The sequence below is a fragment of the Acinonyx jubatus genome, chromosome C2, assembly GCF_027475565.1.
Source record: "Acinonyx jubatus isolate Ajub_Pintada_27869175 chromosome C2, VMU_Ajub_asm_v1.0, whole genome shotgun sequence".
NCBI classification, from domain to species: Eukaryota; Metazoa; Chordata; class Mammalia; order Carnivora; family Felidae; genus Acinonyx; species Acinonyx jubatus.
The window spans coordinates 58,706,330-58,731,512 of record NC_069384.1 but is presented as its reverse complement, the minus strand read 5'-3'; the positions used below and the strand labels follow the sequence as shown (position 1 = coordinate 58,731,512).

The following is a 25,183-nucleotide window of genomic DNA, read 5'->3' as shown; positions in this document are numbered from 1 at the left end:
TCTTCTCTCTTTCTCAAGATAAATACATAAACTTAAACTTAAGAGACTCAATCTCGTCCCTTCTTTCTACCTTACTTCTCAGCTCTCTCCCATCTGCCCACGCCTGCAGAAATACCTCTGAGCTTTCTCAACCTCACAGCCACAGAATTCTCAATGACCAGAGTGCCCACTGCCATCCCTGGCCATTCCCTGAGCACTCTCTCTCTCTCTCGTCCTCCTTTCCACACCCTCCAACCACCTGGAGTTGTGTGCAGGCTTGCCCTGCCCCCCGGGTTACTCCCTTCTCAGTCACCTGAAGAGTCAATCCCTCCAGACCAGTGCGAAGCCTTTGTGAAGACTCTCTTTGCCCTGGGTACTCTGTGTGAGTCCCCTGATACATGCAGAGCCAGAAGTCCTGTGTCTACCCCCTCCCTTCACTGTGCACAACAAAAGAGGTTAGGAGTGCACACAGGAGGCACTGAGTATTTGTTGAGTAACTGACTGAAAGAGCACAAAGCTAGAAAGAGAATCTTGTCCACATAAGGAAAATGGGTTCTTTTCTTCTCTCCGTTCCTATTCCTTTGTAATCTTCTCTTGATGATGTTCTTCGCAATATACTCGGGTTATACACTTGGCAGTATTTGCAAAATGGAGATGGTGGTATCTAAACACTTGACCAATGTGGAAATATTAAGCTTTTCAGTGAAGATGTTTAACATGTTTTAGTGCAGGAAAGAATCTGGGCTTATAGTTAGATAAACTTGACCCAGAGTGTACTCAATACCCCTAACTGGCTAAAGGACCTTGGTCAAGATACATCAATTCCTGATGCTCAGTTTCTTTCCTAACTCATGGGCTTGTAATTAAAATAAGTAAACCAATCAATGTAAGTACCAAATTTTATAGGAATATAGTGTTTATAGAAAGTTCTAACCTTAAGAATGGGTTCTATTCCATAAGTTCATGTATGAGTTAATTCCCAAGTTCCCTGAAGCCATCACCATGGCAACCTAATTCATACTTGAGGCACAGGCAAATAAAGAGAAGGGTTAAAAATGACAAAGTTTAGGGGTATTTGGACAATAAGGAGTCTTCATGGGGAAGACATGACCAGCATGTCACATGGAGCAGTGACTTTGTCCTGGTGGGCTAAAAATAGCAGGGAGAGTAGAGAGCCTAAAGAGAATCACCTTTGGTTTCACAGATCATCACGTTGCTGAACTCACTCTCTCCTCCTTCGTTGAAGCACTGCATCTTAATGTCGTAGGAGGTCTCTGGCTGTAGGTGGCTGATGGAATGCCAGTATCTATCCCCTGGAAAAGGCAGCAAGAGAGTCAGTCACACGTGGTGATGTGTACCACCTAGTCCGCTTGGAAGCAATCGCAGTCAGGCTTGGACAGGGGTGTGTGTCTGGGCTGGTGCCATGAATGAGGTGGAGGAGAACTATTGGAATTTTTTAGGTGCCACCCAAGTTCCTGTGGTCCCATCACCAAGGGAAGGAAGCGTGTGGATTTATGAACTTGATGACCCCACGCATGGCAGGAGTCAATGATATGGACCCAGATGCCCAAGTTTTAAACTTTCAGCAACACCTAGACACCCTTGCCAACAGAGAAAACCGTGTCCCCAAAGTGCTTACCTTCCACCATATCCTTCTTGTAGTCACTATCATTGTCACTGTCTGTGGGTCGATAATAGATATAAAATCCATGGATTGGGGTGTTGTTGTTACTTGCTGGAATATACTATAGGGAAGGGAGAAGAAACAAGTTGACAATGGAGCAGAGAAGTCCTCATGTGAGCAGACCCACTGGTGGACAGAAATTTTACCCCAGCCTGGATTTAAAAATTCACTGCAGGAGTCTGGCAAATACTTCTGATGATACTTCCCAAGGCTTTCTGGGGAATGCTATGAAGGTCACTTGTTATTTAGCCTAAAGGTCCCCCAGCTTCTGGAGATAAGGAACAGACATTTCTCCAAAGACCTGAGCCCCTTCTGACCTGCCTGGGTACTGTAAGGATAAGTCAGTCTGGCTCAATTCCCAGGTACACGGGGGTTGGGAGGTGACTACTTACAGGAAGCCTTTGTGAAAAAATACAGGAAGGGGTCTTAGAAGAAGGGCAGTATAGAAAAGTGATTGCTTCCTGCCCCCACTGCAACAGCCAGCTCTTGTCATCATGAAGCTCAGCCCCATCTCCCCTTTGCAGTCTGTACAAGGTCACTTACCATCCACTTGAGCATGATGGTGGTCTCATTGACAGCATCCGTGAAGGTGATGTAAGGGCCTGCCACAGGCCTCTCATACACGCGGCCACTATAGCTGGACACCACATATGGCCTGGAAGGGGCACTGGGCTCGCTCTCCCCCAGCATGTTCAGAGCCCTGACACGGAACTTGTAGGAGGTGCCTGGTGAGAGCCGCTCACTTGAACCCAGGAGCTGGGAAACACTTCTGACCCACCCACCCCAGCACACCCAGGGTAGTGTCTTTTGGGTAGCTCCCAAAGGACACAAGAACTCCCATCTTTTTTGGAAAGGAGCCCCAGAGGGGATAGCTATGGACCACTATGGAGAGACAGAGAAGGAAGGACTTGTAGGATGGAGGGGACACCACCAAGAGCAATGTGAGCAAGATAGCAGGTGGAGGACCAGCACAGAGTAGAGCCTCCAAAGCTCTGACCCTCCTCCGAGTGGTGGGGGACAACTAGGAGACCAGGTAGGACAGTGGCCGGACCCCTACCTTTCTCTAGACCAGTGATCTCCACCGAGAGCCGGGAAGGAGGGATGGCGCTGGTGGCCAGAATCCAGTCCCCCACTTTCTTTAGCTTCTTGTACTCTACACGGAAGGACTGGATTGGGAAGCCACCATTCCCACGGGGAATCCAGGTCACATACACAGATGTCTCAGAGGCCATGGAGATAGTGGGCCTGTCAGGGGCTTCTGGGGCTAGAGGAAACCAGACATGAGGGAGGAGGGAAGCAGGAGGAGGGACACGATAAGGTGATGTACTGTGACTGGACTCAGCCTGCTCCTGACTAGGACCTATTTCTCCTCCCAGCCCTCGCCCTCTGGTGGCTACATCAGATCTTCCAGGGCTACCTGGGTCACCCTCTCCCAGAAGTCCTTCAGCTAAAACCCCTAGAAGCCATGCTTCTGCAGTGTCAGAGTGCGGAGGACCGAAAGTCAGCTGCTCTCCATTCTGTATTCTCTGGACCCACAGGGCCAGTACTCCCTCCCCATGTCAGACTACGTTTTACTTGAAAAACTCCAATCTACGTTTTCTCATGGGGTTGGCTGGGGAGATTCCAGGAAAACTGTCACAAGGCCTCCCAGACCCACAGAACAAGACCCCATTCCGCCTGCAACAAAGAACCTTGGGAGGGAGTGAACCTGCTTCCAGTTCTGACAGCTGTTCACCCCGCCCCCCTGAGCCGCCGGTGGGGGGGGGGGGGAGCTTACGAGAGAGGCGGCTGTGGTCTGGCTGACTGCTGCTTTGGGGGCTGGCTCCAGGGTCGTCTCTCTGTATCTGCTGCTCCTTGCTGGCCATGATTTCAGGTTTGGGCCGCCGTCCTGGATGGAAGTAGGTGGAGACCAGCGAGTGGGAGAGTGTGGATTAGGTGTCCCTTTCCAGACAGTTCTTTCTGCCTGAGACTTTGCAGGGGGGTGGGGATCTGGCAGGGTGATACAAATAATATAGGACACCGGCTGTGTGGACTGATTCCTAGCTCTGCCTAACAATCATGGTATTGTGCCTGACCCTAGCGTGTGTGTTGGGGGGGTGGGGTGGGGAGCAGGGCAGAGAGGCCAGCTGGCGGCTCTCCTCATGAGAGCTGGGACCCTCAGCCTGGGCTCACAAACCAAGGTGAAGCAACAGTTGAAAGGAAGATAAAGTTCAAGGTGACTAGTAGGGCAAGGTGAGCAGGGCTTCTCACCTGAGCCTGGCAGGATTTGCTCAGGCCCACAACCCCCAAGCTGGGGGCAACATCTGACCCTCACCAGTTCGGAAGGTGACCATGGCTGTCTGGCCTTCCCCTGCACAGTTGTAAGCTGCCATCTCCACTTCATACAAGCTCCCAGGGTCAAGTCTGGTGAGGGTCAGGCGGTGCTGGTTGGCTGCAATGCTGGAGACAGTCCAGTTGTCAGAGGAGTTCGTGACCTGCTGGAGAAGGTAGCTGGTTTCAGCACTGGCATCTCAGCCTGGAGCTACCGGTGGCTATGGTTCACATAAGCAGCAGAATGGAGTCCAACAGGGCAGGAGGCAGGGAAGAATGGGCTGGGTTTGTGCAGGGCTTAAGCTGGTCCTGCCAGCTCTGGGACAGCGAGGTCAGCTCCCTGGTCCCTCACCTAACCGGCCCATCAAAGAACACTCGGTGGGGAGGGTCAAAAGGCCTGACATTGTTGAGTTTCTCCAAAGACCTCCTCTCTGTATTTCTGAAAACCTCCACATTTAACTTTCTTTCTCCTTGCTCTATTTAAACCAAATAAACACAGTCTCTTCATACTATGGGATGACGATAATGATGATAAAAGCCACAGTACCAATAGAGTTTTGTCTGATGAGTGTTTACTATGTACCCTATGAAGTGCTTTCATGACAACAGCCCAAGAGACAGGTGTTAGTTTTGTTCCCGCTTCACGAAAGCTAAGGCTTGGAGAGCAATTTGCCTAAAGCCACAACACTAGTGAACAGAAACTGTGACTTGACTCCAGAGAGCACATTCATAATCATATGTAACTCCTCCTAGAAAGAAAAAGAGTCTGGGAGCCAGGAAATCTTGGGTTTAAGTCCCGGTTATGTCTCTTACGAGCTGTGTAACCCTGAGCAAGTTCTCTAACCTCTCTGATCCCTAATCTTTTCATTTCTAAAATGAGGCAAATAAAAGCTCTCAGCTTATTCTGAAGATTAAACTAGATAATTTACATAGAGTGTCAAGCAGTGAACTTGGTACACAGTAGGTTCCCAGCAAATGCCTGGCCCCCTTCTCTGGACTTGCCCCACACCCTCCATTCAGTAGGTCTCTGCCATCAATCCTCCTTCTGCTCCTGCCTTCACTCCTTTCTTAGTACTTAAAAACTGTGGATGAATTATATCTAGTATGGATCTTTAATGGCTCCACATTTCTAGCTCTTTAAAGAAAAAAAAATACGGGAGTCCAGGCTCCCTCCCCAAAGGGCGATGCTGGGAGGCTGCTTCCTCTCACCTACCCCACCTCTCAGGACAAAAGGCTTAACTGCCAACTGTGCATATCTCCCAGTCTGCTGGAAGCCAAAGCCGTGGTTTGCTGAAGAATCAAACAGCTGGTAGAAAAAGCCCTAATCCCCAAGCAGAATATTCCAGAGTAGAACAAAACCTACTATTCAAGGGACAGGGATGGTCTGGGCTCATTTATGTCAGACTTCCAGGATTTGTTCCAAGGGGAGAAGTTTTCACAAACTGAGAATGCTCAGTAGTATTGGAAACCCAAACACAGTAGCCCAGGGTCTGCAGATGCAGGAGGAAATGGAACCGGCTTCCCGAACAAGAAAAAGTGAAAATGAGAGGAATGATTCCCAATCTCCTGCAAGAGAAGGGGTTGTACACACAGCCCAAACACTGATTTTTCACTTCAGAGTCCTTTCTTGTGAGATGATCTTTAAGACCCGTCAGTCCCTCAGGAAAGGAACTGCTTGCGAGACATCATTTCTCTTTGGTGGCATCCACCTAGCAGCCCCAGTGCCCCTCAGGCCGGAGCCTGACAGAAGCCAGAGCCGGTTGGGGCACGGTCCTCTCCCTCTCCCTGTGCCCCTTTCTCCCTTGGCCCTCCCAGCACAGGCCTCACACTTCCACTGGGCTCAGAAACAAAAATAACTAGAATGGTCATTAGTCACTGTCACACACACACACAGGGTGACGGTGGCCTCAGCCTGGCATTTCCGGATCACCATGCACCGCCTTTGCCAGCCTGCCTCTTGGTGAGGCAGGTTCATGGCCACCTATTGGCCTGAAAAATATGATTCTTGTTCTCATTGCTGGCTCTTGTCTAGCGGGGACCGGGAGCACTTGGCCTGCCCTGATCTCTGTCTACAACTCTGAGATGGAGGTGTCCGGTTACATGGGGAAACAAGGATTAGGACCAGGGCTGCCCCATAACCTGGTCTGAACAATGAGCTTTTTGTTAAACAAGTATTCACCCCCTTTGCTGACTGTCTACGAAGAGGCCAGGGGGCCAAGGGTTAGTGAGAAACTACCCCCCGGCCCCCACCTCCTAGGCAGTTTCGCCTCAGGTGTCTTTCTGATGGCCCCGTATGTCTGTGAACTTGTCCTCACCCAAGGTCATGAAGGGAAAGAACAGAATGAGGTTGCCGACAGGGTCCAGGGCAGGGGAATGGCTACTCTGTGACCAACACTTCGCACCACACAGGGCTGGGTGGGTTGGTTGGTTGGTTTGGGCGGGGGGAGAAGAGTTGATAAATACTTTCAGTTCCACAATCACATGTTTTCAATACTTTCTACTAAGTGCACATAGCACTTTAATAGGCAAAAATAACAATGAAGGTATAATAAAATACAGCATTTATAACACATCATCAAATGACACTGTTAAAAATCCATTTAAGAACGATAATTTTCTACCATCTAATGGCCTCAGGGGGGAAAACAAAAGGCACACACCTGGGATGAACAGAAATGCTCTTCAAGGACATTTTCTTAAAGGAAATCTCATGTCCTTCTCCCAGGGCGGGTAACATCAGGTGAGCGCTCAGCCTCGAATGAAGGGGGCAGGCTGGGGGCCCTGTCCTGCCTCACAGGGCATTGTGTCCAAGAGGATGGCCTAGCTGGCTGTCCTCACACCCTGCCAGGGCCTGAGGTTCCCTCTGCTGACAGCTCCTGAAACATCTACCCAGATAGGCTTCCTTCTGTCAAAGAGAAGTAGCTGAACAACACAATGTGCTTTCAGCTCAAACGCCTGCTTGTCAAACCTGAGCCATGGTTGAGTCCCTAAAACCAAGGGGGTATTTTTATAGCCTCCAGAGAAAACACTTGTTCACAAATATTCGTTTCCCTGGCCTTAGAGCTGGCTTGCCGTGCAGAGTTCTTGCAGGGATGTACCCACAGGAGCTTACTTTGGTTAAAAAACAAAACAAAAAACAACATCAACAACAAATGACAGAGGGAAGAGCGGAGGGCAGGTGATGGTTACCAGGGAGACTGTTAACTCTCCCCAGAGAGGAGAAGCTGGTGGTGTTAGCTCCTGGGAAGCCAGTGCACAGAGAACCCGAAGGGGCACACATGACTTTTTCCTGGGCCTCTTAGGTTCCCAAATGCCTCAATCACAACCAGTTTCCTGGGAGGTGGTAGGAAAGTTCAGTGGAGGAAGGTCAAGGTCAGCGGTAGGGATTGCAGGAACTCAAGGGGAGGTGGCCAGCAGGCAGAAACCCACACCCAGCCTCATGGAGGGGAGGTCAGGCACCATACCTTGCGGTGTTTCACCACATAGTACAGGATAGGAGCCTGGCTGCCACCCTCGTGCCGAGGCCGCCACACCAGCTCGTACGAGTCAGTCTTGGAAGTCCGTGGTGAGCTGAGGATGATGGGCGCCTCAGCAGGAGCCACCTGCCCCTTCTCTCCACCGCACTGTGGGGAAGCTGGTTGCATGGACGTCAGGGGTTTGGGGAGCCCTGGGCGTCCCCTCAGCATCTGCTCAGGGCTTCCAGGTCTTGAGGGCGGCATGGGAGGTGTGGCAGTGTCCAGCTTAGCATCCCGCCATGGCCTCAGGGTCGTGCCTGGAGGACCAGGAAGGAAAGAGAAGCGGAGGAAGAGGATGTTGGTTCCCTTGGTCATGGGCTGAGTTGCTGTCTCGAGGGAGGAAGCAGAGAGAAGTCAGAGAGGAAACCCCTGGGGCGGGAGCCTGAGATGACCAGGGGCCCAGTCCACACATGGCCGGGCCCTGTGGGAGGAGACAGGACTGTACTGCTGCCCTGCCGGGAGAGAAGGGCAGGCTTGGGCCTTGTGCCCAGGCATCCCGCCACGGCTCAGGGCAACAGGCAAGCATCTCTGCCGTCTGCTTGTTTCCCTGAGCCCACGGACCAGCCTCACCTTGTGTGAAGGTGTTCTCCTTACTCCTGAGGAACCCTGCACCCTCCTTCTCATGCCTACATTGGGGGAAGGACATGTCCGTTCACTGCGGGGTCTTAGCACCACGCACACTCTGGGCCTTTTCCTACTCCACTGCAGCCACCTGGAATGTGAGATGTGAAGTCACCTCTGAGAACTTGAGAGCCCGGGACAGGCAACCCTTCCTTTTGGAAGCATCTGCAGAATGTGCCCACGCTAGTTTCTCCTCTAGCTGACCTCTGAACCACAGACGGTTAGCATCTGATGGTGAGGATTCAGCCTTATTTGTTGTCACATTTTCCTCAAATCGTTTCCTTGGTGAGTTTTGTCTCCTTGATGAGCAAACTGGGTCTTTGTTATGTCTTTCTGCACCCTACCCCCACGCCCCACCGCCCCGTCTAGTCCAAGACTGAGTATGTAAGTAACTACTCAGTCAGGGTAGGTGTCAGCTGAAATGGATCAAGCTGAAAGGGGCAGATTTGCTTTTCTTTACTCTAGAGCACTGGTTGTTAAACTGGATTCCATGGAAACCTAGCAACTCACAGATCTAAAGCATTTTTAAAAATACAATAGTAAGATCACTTCTACTAGTAAAAATGTACACCTCTGACTTTTTAACAAGTTAATGTGAACTTGCACTCATAACTAAAAGCCACTTTTATCTCATTTATAATACTGGGGTTCTAAGTTGGATTTCACTTGAGGAAAGGGTTCTGTGAATGTTCAGCTGAAATCTCCTCCAGCCTTTTGGGCGACACCTACCTGGCCTGGCGGTCCTCAGCTGGACCACAGCATGGGCACTCCCAACTTCATTCTCAGCCATGCACTGGTAGACACCTTCGTCCTCAGGCCCTACGCTGACCACCCGCAGGGCCCTGCGGGACAGTCGGAGGCGCTGGCTGGAGGCCAGGGGCACAGCATTCCTCAGCCACAGCACAGATGGCGGGGGGTTCCCACGCACTTCACAGGTGAGCTTGGCGCTCTGGCCCCATGGGATGACCAGCTGGGACAGCTCCATGGTGACCTCAGGGGGCTCTGCCAGGAAACCAGAGCAGGGGTGACAAAGGGCCTGAGTCCTCCCATTTAGGGCCAGACAGGCCTGGGGGGGGGGGGGAGGGACTGCAGTCAGGAATGGCTCCCTCCTTCCCTGTGACTGTTGATAGAGGGAAGGAAAGGTCCTGTGTCTCTTCTGTCAGAGTCATGCCCGGAAAGGGACTGGAGAGGGAGGTCAGGCACATACACCTAGACCCTGGGATCTAAGCACTTCCATCTCTCTCCTCCTCCATTACTCACTGGGCATGGGACCTCTCACAAGGCACATGACCCTACCCAGGGCTTAGGGTTATGAGCATCTAGAAAGGCCACACTGACCAAAGAGGAGGCCGAGGAGAAGAAAGTCTGCAACAGACACTCACCAAATACCTGGACGTTGTAGAGTATGACTGCTGCCCCAGGCTCCCCGACCCCATTGTCAGCCATGCAGCGGTAAGTCCCCGAGTCCTCCTCACTGGTGGCATCAATGAGGAGGTTGCTCAGCAGGAAGCGTGTCTTATTGTAGCCAGTGACACTGGACCCATCCTTGGCCCAGGTGACCCGCGGGGGTGGAATCCCACTGGCCACGCACTCCAGGATCAGACTCTGGCCTTTGGTGACAATGATCGTCTGGGCCTCTGGAGGGTAGATGATACGAGCAGCCTCGGCGGTGGAGCCTGGAGGGGCCGGGAAGTGAAGAGCAAAGCGTGCGACCAAGACTCAGTACAGGGAAACCCCTCCACCCCGCCTTTGGCAGCCAGGGCCCAGGAAACAGTCCTCCGGGGATTTGGCATCAAACAGCCCTTCAGGGGCTTGAGACCTACATAAAGTGACTGAATTCCCCTGGGCTTGGTTTCCTTGTCAAAGACAAGGACCTGCCTCTGCAGAGAGCTATTGTAAGAGATGAGGTAATATATCGGAGCAGCAGCACTGACCCAACATATGCATGGAGAACTACGCATGTTGGCAAAGAAAAAGATGAGACAGAGAAGCAAAGTGCACCCCAAGTCCGAGGATGGCTAGGAGACAAGGATCCGAGGTAACCCCCACACACCACCCAGAGGTCTCGCTTCCCAGTGTCCCGGACACTGCGAGCACCTCACTGAGCTGAGCAGGACCCACTGTTTAAAAAGATGCATTTCTTGCACAGTATTACAGGTCCCCAAAGCAAATCAACTACTTTGTTGGCTGCTCAGCTAAGGAAGGCATGACCTCTTTTCAATGCTGGGGAAGAAACCGCACAGCACTCATCAGAAGGCTGGTTGCTCTCCAATGTGCCACTCTCTTCCACGTGGACTATGTGTGATTTTACTTTATGAGCTAACCAGGGGGAAAGCCAGCTTTTATAAGACCTGAGAGCTTGGGAGGCCTTCTTTAAGAAATAGAATGTAGGCGCCTGGGTGGCTCAGTCAGTTAAGTGTCTGACCTCGGCTCAGGTCATGATCTCACAGTTTGGGAGTTTGAGACCTGCTTCGGGCTCTGTGCTGACAGCTTGGAGCCTGGAACTGCTTCAGATTCTGTGTCTTCCTCTTTGCCCCTCCCCTGCTCACACTCTGTCTCTGTGTCTCTCTCAAAAATAAGTAAAAAACATAAAAAAAAAAAATGAAAAGAAACAGAATGCAAAATTATAGATACAAAACTCCATGAGGGAGGGAGTGCTGAAGCTTGGCTTCCTTAGCTTCACAGTACATCTGCCTCTGGTGCTGACTCTAAGACCACACTCCGCATGAGATGTCCCTCCAGTGAATAAGTGGGAAGGCTGGAAAAATGCCTGGCACACAGGAGATGCTTGGCAAAGACGAGTGTTGTTCTCATACGACTGGGGGAGTGTGTGGGCCTCCACGGACCATCCCCAGAGTGAGGTGCTGGACGCACTTCAGTGAGCAGCAGTGTAGGCACAGCCTGGCCTTGTGCCAGGCAGGCCCTGTGGCCTCACATGGGCACGGGCACACCATCATCTCTCCCGTGCACGTGCCGTCAGCTGCTGAGCACCAGGCCGTCCTGCCCCAGCAGACACACCCCAACAGATCCCTGCTATGAAAGTCCCACAATGAAGGGAAGCTCTCAATGGGCAGGGGAAAGGGACCAGCAAGCATAGCCACCCCCCAGAATGAGGCAAGGGCCTACGGGAGGCCGCGAGTGGCCGGCTGGTGGGGAGAGGACCCTGGCTCCGTCTGAGTCCCGGATGCTCCGCTGGTCCAAGCCCCCCAGGTCCCACCCCCACTCACAGACCACAGACCTGGAGCACAGACTGTGCCCACCCCGGGTCCCCCCCCCCCCCCCAGCCCGACCAGCCTCTTCCATCAGCGAGACACCCCGTTGCCCCTTACGGCGCACGCGGAGCCTGTCACTGGAGCCCGAGGTTTTCACTTCTTGGGTCACCGGGTTGTAGGCAGCACACTTGTACGTTCCCTCGTCCTCCCGGCTCGCGTTCACAATCTGGAGGTTTCCTGATGGCATGATCAGGTAGTTATCTGAGAAAAGGGGACACGGGATGAGTTTGGGTCCAGAAAGCTGCAGCCGGCACCTCCCGGGGGGGAAGGCAGGGCAGGAGCCGTGAGCTGTATACCTGAATCCCCACAGGCCCACACTGAAAATGCTTTTCTCCCACCAAAACTGCAAATCAAGTGGGCCAGAAATGCTGAGGAGTAAACCTGACCAACTAGCTGACCAACTGGCTGGCTGGAGGACTCCCCTGAGTTAGCACATAGGTCTAGGGGAGAACGCTTTATACTTTCAAAGGAGCTGGAGTAGGGTGGAAACGAAGCAAGGTCTGGGGTATGCCAGACCTGGGCTTACGCGCTGGATCTGCCGTGGGCTCTGTGATTCTTGGCAAGCTGACTGACCTCTCAGATACCGTTTCCTCATTTGTAGAACGGTACGACATGTGCCGCCTCAGAGCCTACTGTAAGGACTGAAGGGCCTGTGCTGCACACGCAGGTGATGAGATGATCATTCCTGCAAGCCACCAGGAAGGAGGGAAATGCATAGGACTTCCCGTGGATCTCTGTCATGGTCACAGCTCTAAGCCAACTCACTCCTGAATTTCTGCAACTAGGGAGGAATATTCGCACTCCCAACCACCACCTTCTCCACGCATGTCACTGAAACCCTTCCCTCTGTGTCGCGGGTCTGCTACACTTTGTCCGCTTCTGGTCCAGAGGGGCCGCGGGGGTGGGCTTCCTGTCTTTCAACAGGAGACAGATTCACGGCTTCTGGACACCCCACTGTCTGGGGATGGTGTTCAGTCGGCTTCTTGGCAGGTAAAGCACTGGCCCTCAGCTCTAAGCTTTCTGGTGGCGTGGCCTGCCCTGGTGGTCCCGGGGTGTCTGAAATCCAGGTTCACTAAGCCTGGTGCCTGCCTGTCACTGGGCCGCCCCAGGTAAGAGCAGCTTAGGCAAATGCCTGACAGAGAAAACGCCTCGACCCCTCCTATGGAACGGGTAGGCTTCCTCCAGAGGGCTATTGCCAAGTGTCCGCTGGGGACAAAGGAGAGTCTTACTCTATTCCTTGCACTCTCCAGTGATTTCTGAGCGGCAGGATCAGGGGTTTTACCCTTCCAAAAAATGGTTTTCTACATTTTCTGCAGTGAACATATATACATTCCTTATAAGAATATAGGAACATATCTTCCCTTCATAACCAGAAAAAGTTGATGAAAAGGTTTGAATTCTATAGGATATTTTAAAAGGTATACATTTTGAGCTGTGGGTTGTCACGTAGGGTCTAGCTGGCATTGAGTGAAGGGTCAGCTATGGGAAGTAGCTGACTTCATCTCGGGAGATACCCCTACTCCTCACAGGCACTCTGTGGACCCAAGCTTGGCTCCCCCGGACCAGTATGTCGTGGCCTGAGCAGGAGCTAGGTCAGCTGAGACAGCTGCATCACCGAGAAGATGGGGAGAGGGAAAAACCCAAGTCCCACTAAAGAGATTCCCCTGATGGGTGGGGGTGAGCTCCACCGCCCCCCGGGGAATGCTGCAGCTCCACCAACGGCTGGGTTCATTGGGCGACCTCTCGGTGTGTGCCTGGAGTCAAGGAACACTGTGCCGACAGTCTTGTTCAAATGGTGGAAGCTCAGCAACATCTTCCAGAGCCTCAAAGGATGAAGAGATTCCTCGCAACAGGGCAGAAGACCTCCATTTTGGAAGTCTAGCATCCTACAGGGCTAAATAGCAAGGTAGAAGACAGCTGACCGGTGTGAGGAGGGGACTGCTGGCATGTGGATGGGGGCTCGGGAGGCGGTAGTTGGAGGTGGTCAGCTTCCCTCCTGGCCTTGGCCTCTGGGCTCCTGCTTGCTCACTCACCCCGAGATGCCTCCAGCCACTCTTGCTTGACACTGTATCGGACCTGAGCTTTCGGGTGGCTCTCAGGAAGGTGGCAGGCAATGACTGCTGTGTTCCCCTCATCTACTTCAATCACATGCTGCACATCCAACTTGAAATCCTGGAGATCTGTGGAGAGAAGAAAAGGTGCCAATTGGGCATTGATGGAGGACAGAAACAAAGTGACATTTCCGGGTGGGTTGATGCCTTGGTGTCTTCAGTCACAAGAAACAGCTGCAGAAGCCTCACCTGCTGGGGGCTTTCTGGGGGTGGTTTAAGTCCTTCCTCCAGCTTTCTGTTGTAAGAGTTTGAGGATGGAATGTGTGGCCTTTATCACTACATGGGAGTTTAACTTGGTAAATATAAGCTGGAGGGTGGGGACATACGTACAGGATTCCATCAGGAGGTGCCTGCGATATCTCACCTCTTCCGATCTCTCACCAGCCTCTTCTGTTACAATGAGACATGGGGGCAAGTTGGCCAAGCCCATTGGCCCTACTGAACCTGGCTGGAGATGGGTTATGATCAAGGCATAAGTGCCCTGGCACAGCTCAGCGAACGGAGACTGAAGGGAATGATGAAAGAGAATTGTGATTTCTTTTTTTTCCAGTTCAGTCAAGTTCCCTGGCTTTTCTTTGTCATCCACAATAAAAGTGACAGGCCCAAGATTCTGCTTAGTTACCAACCATGGTTATAACAGGAAGGCTGATGGTACCCACGAGCTATACTCCATGTCATGGCTGATCCTTCCTCGGGGCTAGGGGTGGGGGATCTGTGGACGCTCTAAGGGCTTTCTAAGGCAAAGAGGGATCTCCCCAGTGTAGCTGACGGCAGTGGAATGTGGGAGAGCTGAGGGTCCTGATGCCAGGCTGCAGTGTCTGCAGCATGGTGGCTGTCTCTTCTGACTTGGCTTGGTGGGAAGACTGGAATCTAAACTGGGAGAGGATGGAGATCCATCTGGAACAAGAGCAGGATGTTTCCCAAACAATCTAACAGTTCACACAACAAAACTCTCTTTGTATGAGCCAAATCACCGAAGTTGCTGAACAAAACGGGATACTTGTGCCATAAGCCACATGCCAAATTTATTTTATCAGGACTGCAGCTGAATTGAAGAGAAGACATAAGATAAGAAAGATGAGACTATTTACCCAAACACTCCTTCGTAGAGCTACTTAGCCCTGGAGGCACCCTCTCTGCTGTCTACACCAAATTCTGTGAGCTCCTGAGAGCGGACACCCGCAGACCTTTTACCGCAACTCCACTGCAAGACTCCACCTGCCTGTGTTGTTTTCCCTGGAGACCCAGAGAAGGCAAGAAGGTGACGGGAGCAGGTGGGAATCAGGTTTCTCACAGAAAAGGTAGTTAGTTACCAAAAACAAACTACTGTCACTACAGGAGAGCACAGTGATCAAGGCACGTAGTGAGGTCAGAAGGTTTCCCACCTGATGGAACTTGCCAGAAGCTCTTAGACAAGCTGTGCCAGGACAGGAAAGCCCTTTCGTTTCTATGAAAGGATCACTGTCCCTCTGATTATAACACTAGGACTTTTCAGGGGCAGGGGCCAAGTCTAAACCTATGCAGGGCCTGATCTCATTAGATGCTCAGTAAATGCTGAATGACCAAATGAGGGACTATCTCAGAAACTGGGACCCTCAAATCAGGTACCAGATACCCATTTATGTTGCCTATGAACTCAACTTTCCTAGTTGTGTTTCACCTATACTACAAGCTCAAGGACAAAGTCCTAGCACAACAAATTTTCTATAAATCTTCTCTCTACTTATGGCCAAACTTTTATCAAAGTATGGCTATTTTTAAAATAGAATGTTTCTTAAGAGGTCACTTCCGGAGTCACAGAAAAGATGTGACATAAGTCTCATGAATGTGGAGTAGGAAATACATTCTGTTCACAAGCGGGTGACAAAAGCAAAGGCAGACTGCCTGATTGATTTCTACTGCCCCCTTTTACTTTCTGGGGTAAGTAAACGCCTCAAGTGAGGCGCATGGGTCAAGGGGAGCTCTCACTCAAGGATTCCTTCCTTTGGGTGGGTGTAGAGCCTTTGGGGCTGTTAAAGAATTTTCTCATCATTATTTAATTTTGTATATGTGATATCTGACTCCAGCTAAATTGGAAATTCCTAAGGGGCAGCCTATTAATTTTGCACTCCACGCCCCAGCCCTAAGCCCCACTGCACAGTATGCAGGATACAGCAAATTCCCTACAAATCCTCGTTAAATGAATGAACAATTTGAAAGGCTGAGCCCCAGGCCCGCTTCATGGGACTGCCATCTGTATAGCTGAATGTGGCTCTGAGCCTGGAAGGGGCCAGCACTTGGCTCAATGCTCTGCCATCACCGTCTTCAAATTCTTAACGTTTGCACAAAAGACCCCACATTTTCATTTTGCATTAGACCCCCAAAATTATGTAGCCCAGTCCTGGCTGAGCTTCTCAGCCAAAACAGCGGATGTGTTTTTTTCTCAGAGAGGAAGGAGATACGGACTACGGGAAGGGGTGGATGGCCTGGGCGCAGTGTGTTCTGGCTAAATATTACTAACTGCTTTTCAAAAGCAATGCACTTAAACAATGCAAAAGCCTTAATCCTCCTCGGCACAGTGCGTGCTGTACCTGCCAAGTCAGGAGGATCTCCACAAAGAGAGCTGTGAGCGACTGTCAGCTCAGGGGCATCTGGAAAATTCTGTCATCAAAAAGTAAATCTAAAACTACTCCAAGAGATTGAGTTTTCTTCCTCCTCCTCTTCCTCCTCCTCCTCCTCCTCTTCTTTATTTCATTCCAAGGAAATTTGCCTCAAGCAAGAATATACTTAAACAGATCATTTTTACAAGAAAGGAGTTTGGCACCAGAATGCCATCTCCACGTTAATGGCCCAGGCTCTTGCCATTGTAACTGAGAGTTTATCCAGGCACAGCTCACGTCCTCCTCCATGCACCCACCTCACTGACCCAATACTAGAAAACATACGCACCCCCACCCCCTCCCTCAGTCCCTCTTGGCTCCTTCTGCACCCTGTGACAATTGCTAAGTCGGAGACAGAAGGTTGTGCGGTGGGGAAGGCGCAAAGCTGGGCACCGGTCAGCCATGTGGCCAGACAGCCTCTCTGTTCCGATGCCAACATGTGCACAACAGCTCATGTGGGCAGGACTGAGGACACCCCAGCTGGGCATCCAGCTCCCCCACAACGGCCTACTGGCAGACCAGTCTTCCTGGCTTCAAAAGAAATAAGGAGTAGTTAGGTCCTTGGCCCTGTCCCCTCCTTGTTCCTCCCAAGCTTAAGCCTTAGCTGCTGCTTCACTAGACAAACACATCCAATTTGGCTGCTGGAGTAAAATTGAGTTTCACTAAGGGATCAAAGGCAGAGTAACAAAGTGATGATGGATGTGAAAATCAGAGCACCCTTCTCTAGTGTTTTTAGGCAGGAAGGAGACTGGGGGTAGGGGCGGGGGTGGTGTGGAGACATCATGATCAGTAATGGCCTAAGCAGCCACCAGATGAGGCAGATGCAGAGATCTGGTTGGCTGCAAGTGAAGGAAACCAGTCTGTTCCCAGGCTCCTTTGTCTGCAAAGCCGGTTTCCTGGCCAGTCCCCGGGGCTGCTCAGGGCACCTCACTGGGACTGGGGAGGGGGGGGCAGGCCCTTGAGTTTCAAATGGGGTTAACAGGCCTCACTGCAGAATGATGGATCGGGTTTCATGGGGAAATGGTTTGACAGGACACCTGCCCTTGCCTGTTGACTGGTGTGTTTGAGAAATCCATTAGAGGAATGTTTTCGCAGCTTTAATCCTCTTACCTTCCCCCAGACCCCTCTTGTGCATCCTCTTTGTGTATTCTTTCGGCTATTTTATTAACTTGTCTGCACTAATCAAATGCCAATAAACCCAACTCTTGTTCCTCAGCTCTCAACAGAAGCCCTGGTCTTTAGGGCCATCTCTGGATTTATAGAATTTCCTTCTCAAAGGATTTTGTGCTTTCTAAGAAAGCCCAAAATAGTTTAGGCTCCATACAGAACCCTGCCTAGTTCCCTCTTTTCTAAGCCCTCAGTTTCTTAATGGAAGATGTATCTTCTGATACATTACTTCCATAGGGCTCTTAGGTACACAGATTACAGGGCTTTGTTCAGACATAAGTCATGTGATAGGCTCGGTGTTTCCTCTTCACATTTATAGGGTATATCAGGCACTTACCTTCTGAGCTAAGGGAAAATGGGGAGGAAAACAAGAACTTTTAGAAACCTATCTATCTACAAATAGACAGGTTTTATGTTAAGTCCATTTGAACATATCACCTTCTAGCTTGGATCCTTCCTTTGGCTCAGCAGAACTATGAATTAAATTACAATATTTGGGCTATGTTCATGAATTCCCATGACACAAAATTGTCAAATCTTAATTGTAGGCTCATCCTCCCAATTTTTATACAGTTTACACATCCAGTTAGAGGGTGCATTGCATCACAGCAGAATGCCTCTGGTGTAATCTGTAAGGATCTTCAAGGCATTTCCTCATCTGGGCCTCCTCTCCCTGAGATCTCTCTTAGGCTGCAAGTCACAGTTAAGAAGTCAGGCAAGACAGCGCCTTTGTCTGGAAGTCACAGGGGGTCACCGACATCCCCATCTCCGTGAACTCTGCGGAATATTGATTTTAAAAAGTCATCTTCTACCCATCCAGGCATTCTTATGTAGAGTCAGTCCTGTCCTTTCCCCCTGCATAGGGACAAGCATGTACTTGACTGCTCAGGTTTGGACGGGACCCACCAGATTGTGGGGGTGTCATATTGGGCTCGCTTGGCAATGCTGCCAGGACAGCTTAGTAGCCTCTTGGCCAGTGGCAAGTTTCTGGGCTGATGATTCTGCTGCCTAACTCTTGTGGCCTCCAGGCCTCAACTGGCCCTGCGGTGGCTTGTTGTGCCTATGGCTGATGTTACGAAGCATAGAAAGATTCTGCCCTAATATCGCACCCCTCATGCTGACCCGGTGGCCCTTCTCTGCATCTCGATTGGTTTTTGAAAGATGGCAAAGTTTCAAAGGAAGTAAAACGAAGAGCTTTCTCCGGCAGAACCCGTGGCTCACCTCTCTACAGGATGGACTTGGGGGTAGAGTTTGAGAAGGTGCAGGGTCCTAGGCGTCGCCTTCCTATGTGGGCTCTGGCAGTGCAGGGGTGCTCCCATGCCCCATACTGCTTCACCGATGGGCAGAGAATCACAACACTACTCTCACCCTCCAACTCACCTGAGGACCCATGCCTTGGCATGGCTCCAAGATGAGCCCTCTGAAATCAAGTGCTCTGCAGGTGGGAAACCATGGCAACCAACTACAGAAACAGAGGAAGCCTGGAGCAGAACTGGGCTTCCATTAGGCCAGAAAGCCTGGCGCCCGGAAAGGATGGGGTTTACTGCGGGATGGGCAAGCGTCTCAGAAGCCACGCATTCTGGGTAGTGACTAAGCCTTTTGCCAGCACGTAGCCCTGTCACACAGACCGCTGAAGCCAAACCCAACTATAGCCCACAAGGCTGGGCAAAATCAGCCTACTCGATAGTAGGCATTTGATACACACCATGCCCTCCAGGCATCACTGATTTATTCATTCAGCCAGGAGCTACAGAATTGTCTAGTAAGCCCGGCACTGCAGAAGATATCATGAAGACAAAAATGCAGTTCCTAACCTCAGAGACCTGTACTTTGATAGATGAGACAGGTCAAAACAACACGCAAAGCAGGGTACGATAGCTTGCAAGAGTCAGGTCGGCAGGCTTAGTCCCTACCACCTCCACGAGCATCCCAACCTAGGTCAGGTGGCCTTGAGCTCCCGAGCAACTTAGAAAGGGCAAAGGGAATTGACAGAGGGAGTATTCGTCCTCTCTCCGTAGGCCGCGAGAGTGGATGAATAGATTTCCTTTCATTAGGATTTTTTTCTGCCTGTCCAATTGCACAAATAATTTTGGCTGCAAATCTCTCTCCTGAGAGCCATGGAAACATGACATGAAATTTCTCACACTCTCTGATGAAAGCAAGGCATATGCTCTCCCTTATTTAAATAAAAACAGTCTCCATGGGTGTCTAAAAAGGCCTTGGCAGATGCCAAACACACTAGTTGTTCAATCTTGTGTTTCTTTCTTTCCCCTTGAGTTGAGGTGGGGTTTGCACTCAGATTTGAGCAGTGGGAGAAAGCTGAGGGCAGAGAAGAGATGAAAGAGCCACGAGAATGAGGGCAGAGGATCAAAATTAAGACTGGAGGTGGGCAGGAGAGGAGAGAGGATATAAAGGGAGGAGTGGGACAGAGAGAAGGGAAAATAAAAAGGACCTAGTTGGCAATGTCATTAAAACGAAGTGCAATAAACTGGCCTAATGTTTCAGGAATTTCTTGGCTCGAGTCATTAAAAATCTTCTTTAGAAAAGAAATAAGAAAATGCGAGACGTGATTAATCCTTGAAGACAAGGCAAGGATGGGAGCCACGTCTCCACCGAGTCTGGCAGCCAGATGCACGGAGATGTCTGTAGACCATCTCATTTATCTGACTTCAGTTCTGCACTGAGGTAGGGCTGGTTAGCAGAACTTGGGAGTTTCTTTTGGACCAAATGAAGGAATGAAATGGTTTGAAAAAACACACTTAAGAGAAAGAGAAGGGAAAAAAAAAGATTTAGTTGCCAGTAACCCACATCATACATATTTCTCTGATCAACGAAATATAAACTATAAACTTAGCAATGGGAAAATTAATGTGAATCCTGGTGGTCTGGATCATGAGAGCCAGAACTGGATCCTGACAGAGCGTCTGGCAGGCTGGCAGCCTGCACAGGAAGAGGGAGGGGAGAGAAAACGGGAGGCCAAGGCACTGGGGAAGAATGGAGATGAGCACTTCAGCATGGTCCTCACATACAGAACTCTGGGTCGGAGAGGCAGGGGTGCTGCCCTAAGGCCACTGGGGCCCACAGTGGTGCTACTTTTTCTGCCCACACACCTGGAAATTACATATTCCTACAAGCAGTGGTGGCTACTTGATGCCAACCACCCACTACCTCGGACAGTGTCCCATGAAGTGTCTCATAGGACGTGGAGCCACATTCACTGGTATCTCCCTTCAAAATTTCCAGAGGTTCCTCCAAACATCTCCATTCCTTGTAAACAGACCTTTAGACTTCTGACATCCATCAATTTTTCTGAGCCCTCCCTGAATCTACTTGTGTCTTCAACCTGTTTATACCCAGAGTTCTTGCTTCATTTTTTTTTTTAAGCCTTTTAATATGTCAGGATTTGGTGAAGAAATCTTTGTTCACCTTTTGCATGCCCTTCTTGGCCTTCTGGACTTCAAACATATATTATCTAGGAGTCTTCCTCTTTCTAGACATTCCCTAGAGGCCTACTCTGTGCCAGGCCCTGTGGTCACAGAGGTAAATGACAAAGTCTCTGCCCTCCAGGCAAATGAGAGGGCTACAGAAGTAAAGACAGGATGGTAAGGAAGCTGGGAAGAGGAGACCCCACTCCATACTTGGGAAGTTGAGGGTGTCAAGAAAAGATCCCTAGAGAAGATATTTGCATCTGAAAAACTGAGAAGGAATTTGTTAACCCAAGGGAGACGGCAATGTCTGGGAAAGGGAGTAGAGAGGACGGTGTTACAGGTAGATGGGGCACCATTCCCAAAATAAGGGGAAAGTGCAAGATGAGATGAGGAAATGGCAGAGTTTGGTGGGTCCAGAGGGGAGGCCGAGAGACAGGCTTATGGGCCATGTCACAGCCCGAGTCCTATTCCGTAATTCCTGGAGTCTTCACAGGTTGTTAAGTAAAGGAACACAGTCATTCAACATTAAACATGATTCTCCCTCACCCCCCAAAACGCTGGTTTTGCCTCAGCTAGCTTTTTTTCCCCTATGCCTACATTTTTTTTTCCTCACTATTCAGTGATAGTCCTTTATCTTAGATGGGAACACTGACCCACCTGCAGGGGTTGTACTGTTCTCAGGGTTATTACCAGATTCCAGGAAGGGTTGAAAGTCTAAAAAAAAGGGCCAAAGTAGAAATTCCTAAATTTTTCCACACTCAAAAAAGGGGGAGCCAAGGGATTCATCTGCTGTCTTGATTTTTAATTTTTTTTTTAAATCATCTTGCATCATGTTCCTTAGAGGGCTCCAGGGATTTCAAGTGAGCTAATCAATGCTTCCCTCGTGCCTTCCTGTACAAAAGGCTTCTCAAAGTCTGTTCTGGCTCATTGAATTTATAGGTAGTACCTGCTCAACAAACTGGAGGTCCTCCCCTTCTCTCTTAGATTAGAAGGTGGACCTAAGATTTTACTTAAGCATGTGGCTGTATGTGCAAAGAACAGGCTGAGAAGGGGAAAGGGTAGGAGTTCTAAGCGTGCCCTCGGTAGAAGATGCACCGTGGACTTGATATCTTCTTTTGGTAAATTCTGACCATTGCTAAATAGAGAATTGGAACCCCGGCTATTTGGGGTAGACAGTTACTGCCATCATGCACTGGGCTGAGCTCACATCACACGTTTGTCTCAGTACTTATACCAGGCCTGATGGGATTAGTGTTGCCAATGTCATTTAGAGATTTCTTTAGAATAGCAGAAAATTCTTGTGATATTTAGAATATCGGATACTGCCTATATCCAGTACAAAACAGAAAAGGTTAATAGGACTTCGGTTTAATACTGTAAGGTATTCCTTAGTTATTTCCTATTTAGACATTCAAGCTGCTTAGCTCCTTTTGGGTTGAAGCTGTCAATAATTTTCTTGTCCAACTGGCAGAGCAAAACAAACCTTACAGTATAAAGCAGCTGAATTTCACCCTTAGGCTCATTCTCCCTTTCCAACGGTGTATTCCCCACCATAGAGTTGCCTCAGTCTCTCCCACTCAGCCTGCCAGTACCGCCAGCCCAGCTTTCAGTGGCAGACTCCCTCCCCCTCCTGGACCAGCACAGGAGGCCACCTGTGTTTCCTTTCCCTCCCCAGCTCTTCTTCCTGCCACCGCCCCTTCACTGCAAAGCAAAGGGCTTGCACAGGATTCCCCAAGATGCCTAAGCTAACAACAAATGTTTTTCCAACTTGGAGCGAATGGTTCCTTCTTGTTTTGTCAAGGACTCACCAGCTGGCTGAAGCAGACTGGCAGAGAGGAATGGCATTGGAGAAAATGCTCTGAAGTTTCCTTTCTTAATCACAAAACATACATTCCCAAAGGGAAAAGAGAAACGGTGAGAAATGGGAGGAGTTACGGGGGAATCAGATGGGGTAGCAAGAGAGAGACAATCACTTAGTAGCTACTTTCAGGATTTGACTGAACTCCCCACGGAATTACCTCACTCTGGAAATTAAAGTCGCTATGGAAGTGTCTGCACCATCCCAGAAAATACATTGGGCTTAAATCCAAGTACACGATGCTGAGTTAAATTCAGTTGTAGGTCTGAGAAAAGTAGGAGAGAACTCAAAAAATGAGAAAGGTTGTCCCACACACATTCTTTAAGGCTCAACTCCCAAGTCTTCCTCAATTCCCTGAAATTGAGATGAATCACGGTTAGCCTGAGCTCCCAATAAAATCTGCTTATATCTCTGTCAGGGAACTCATGGGTTTGACTTGCTTTGTGGCTACCATGTTACTGCAGTCAATCTTCTCCATTAGGTTAAGAGCTCCTCAAAGGCAAGGGTTAGGGCTTACGGTACTCTGCTGGAATTCTGAACACTCCCCAATTCTCAGAACACCAATCTCCAAAACACCCACACACTAAACTCAGTGCTGGAGAATGAGTGCTGTTCCCCAGTGGGACTTCCTCACCTCCAGACTGCTGGCTTGCCCTGTGAATTTTGGACTTAACAGCCTCCACAATCATGTGAAGCAATTCTGTAAAATAAATCTATTTTTCCTTTTATTTCCTTCTCCATATATCTAGGCAGGCATGCCTCATTTTATTGCACTTTGTGGATACTGGGGTTTTTGTTTGTTTTTTACAACTTGAAGTTTTTTGGCAAGCCTACATAGAGCAAGTCTACCAGTGCCATTTTCCAATAGCATTTGCTCATTTTCTGTGTCACATTTTATTAATTCTCACAATATTTCAAATCCTATCATTATTATGTTTGTTATGGTGATCTGTGATCAGTGATTACAACTCACTGAAAGCTCAGTTGATGGCTAGTGTTTTTAACAATGAAGTATTTTTAAATTAAGGTATGTACTTTTTTAAGTCATAATGCTATTGCACACTTAATGGACTACAATATAGTATAAATATAACTTTTATAAGCACCAGGAGACCAAAAAGTTCATTTGACTCACTTTCTTGTGAGTAGTCTGGAACGAAACTCGCATTATCTCCAAAGTATGCCTGTATGTGTAACTGGTTCAGCTTCTCTGGAGAGCCTGACCAAACCAAGGATAAAGGAAGCTAGAGGTATTGTTTATTGTTTGTTTGTTTGTTTAAATATTTGAGGGGGGAAGGCGCAGAGAGAGAGGGAGAAGGAGAGTGAGAATCCCAAGCAGACTCTATACTGTCAGCACAGAGCCCAATGAGGGGCTCAAACTTGCGAACCATGAGATCACAACCTGAGTTGAAATCAAGAATCGGACACAACCGAAAAGAGCCACCCGGGCGCCCCTAGAAATACTGTAATAAAGACATGTCCACAGTGGTCCTTTATGGCCTATTCCAGTTCAGGGTCCGAGCCTAGAAGACCGTAAGGAAGTGTCTGATGGGAATCAGAGGTGGGGGAAGCTGAACAAAAGGAAACACAGCTTTCTGTTTGTGGAATCACTGTCCCGAGGGCCAGGGTCAGCCCAGCCTGCCAGCACAAACCAGCAAGTACCTGGTTAGAAGAACAAGCAGTGGTGAGCCGGCAGAAGCAGAAATGGAGTAGCTCTGTGGGCTACGGGGACAGCACGCAGTGCAGGGACACCATGGCTATTTTCCAAGGCAGCTAGGAGGTAGGAATCTGGGTTGGAGAGCGTGTGTATACAAAGAGCTGAGAAATTCGCAGGAGGTGGGGTAGTTCTCTCTTCCCAACAAACTAGCCCTTTGTCTTGGGTCTGGTAGGAGTGAAGGCTTTGCCACTCCCTGGACTTGGTCTTCTGAAGACTGTTCCCAGAATGGAGCTAGGCAGCACATGGCTGGCCACAGGCCCCAGAGCCTCCTGCAGGAGGGCACTCCACAAAAGTTCACCAACCTAAGGGGTGAATGAGGAAAGCCCAGAATTTATAAAATGTTTCAACATATTACTAGCGTATCATCCCATCCTTAAAAAAAAAAAACAAACCCCAAAAAACATAAAACAAGAAAACTCAGGAGATGGATGCTGTAACTATCACTGTGCTCACTTCATAGCTGTGGTAATCTAAGTGATTTAGTGACTTGCCCAAAGTCACACCGACTTCTAGGGGCAGAGTTAAAACTTAAACCCAGGTTTTTTTTTAACTTTCTTCTCCCCCACCCGCCATATTAGTTTGTCTCTTCATTTTATTCACGGGTTAAATTATGGTGACAAAGGGCCCTGTCACCTCCTGAGCATTCCTCAGAGCCAGTCATAGAGACAGCTGCCTAAGGGGAGCTCCTTCCTTTCCTGTCAGCAGACTCGCCTTCTAAGATCTGAGGGCAGAGAGAGGATAATTCAGGTACATGCCTGGGTCTTAGTGCTTAAAGGCCTTATAGAGGGGTTACAGATCCGGTCTGAATTAAACCAGCATCAGCTTAAGACTCCACATTAGCTTGAGGACTCAAGTTTCCAGCTATAGGATTACTACCCAGTG

The 25,183-nt window shown here is 49.6% G+C and overlaps 1 protein-coding gene across 4 annotated transcripts in view; it reads right to left on the bottom strand.

Moving 5' to 3' along the window:
• The window catches only part of BOC (BOC cell adhesion associated, oncogene regulated), a 72,038-nt gene that overhangs the window by 4,986 nt on the left and 41,869 nt on the right, over positions 1 to 25,183 (bottom strand). For 3 of the 4 annotated variants that reach the window (XR_008297665.1, XM_053220867.1, XM_053220868.1), the window contains exons 5-15: positions 13,415 to 13,561; positions 11,439 to 11,582; positions 9,492 to 9,785; positions 8,839 to 9,111; positions 7,438 to 7,745; positions 3,978 to 4,140; positions 3,441 to 3,551; positions 2,721 to 2,927; positions 2,207 to 2,388; positions 1,619 to 1,724; positions 1,170 to 1,292 (exon numbers count right to left, since the gene is read on the bottom strand). Coding sequence is in view for 3 of the 4 variants with exons in the window: in XM_053220867.1 (XP_053076842.1) it covers positions 1,170 to 1,292; positions 1,619 to 1,724; positions 2,207 to 2,388; positions 2,721 to 2,927; positions 3,441 to 3,551; positions 3,978 to 4,140; positions 7,438 to 7,745; positions 8,839 to 9,111; positions 9,492 to 9,785; positions 11,439 to 11,582; positions 13,415 to 13,561 (2,058 nt within the window). In the remaining variant the exon portion in view is untranslated. The remainder of the gene's footprint in view (positions 1 to 1,169; positions 1,293 to 1,618; positions 1,725 to 2,206; positions 2,389 to 2,720; positions 2,928 to 3,440; positions 3,552 to 3,977; positions 4,141 to 7,437; positions 7,746 to 8,838; positions 9,112 to 9,491; positions 9,786 to 11,438; positions 11,583 to 13,414; positions 13,562 to 25,183) is intronic. The other variant, XM_053220869.1, reaches the window with a different exon arrangement.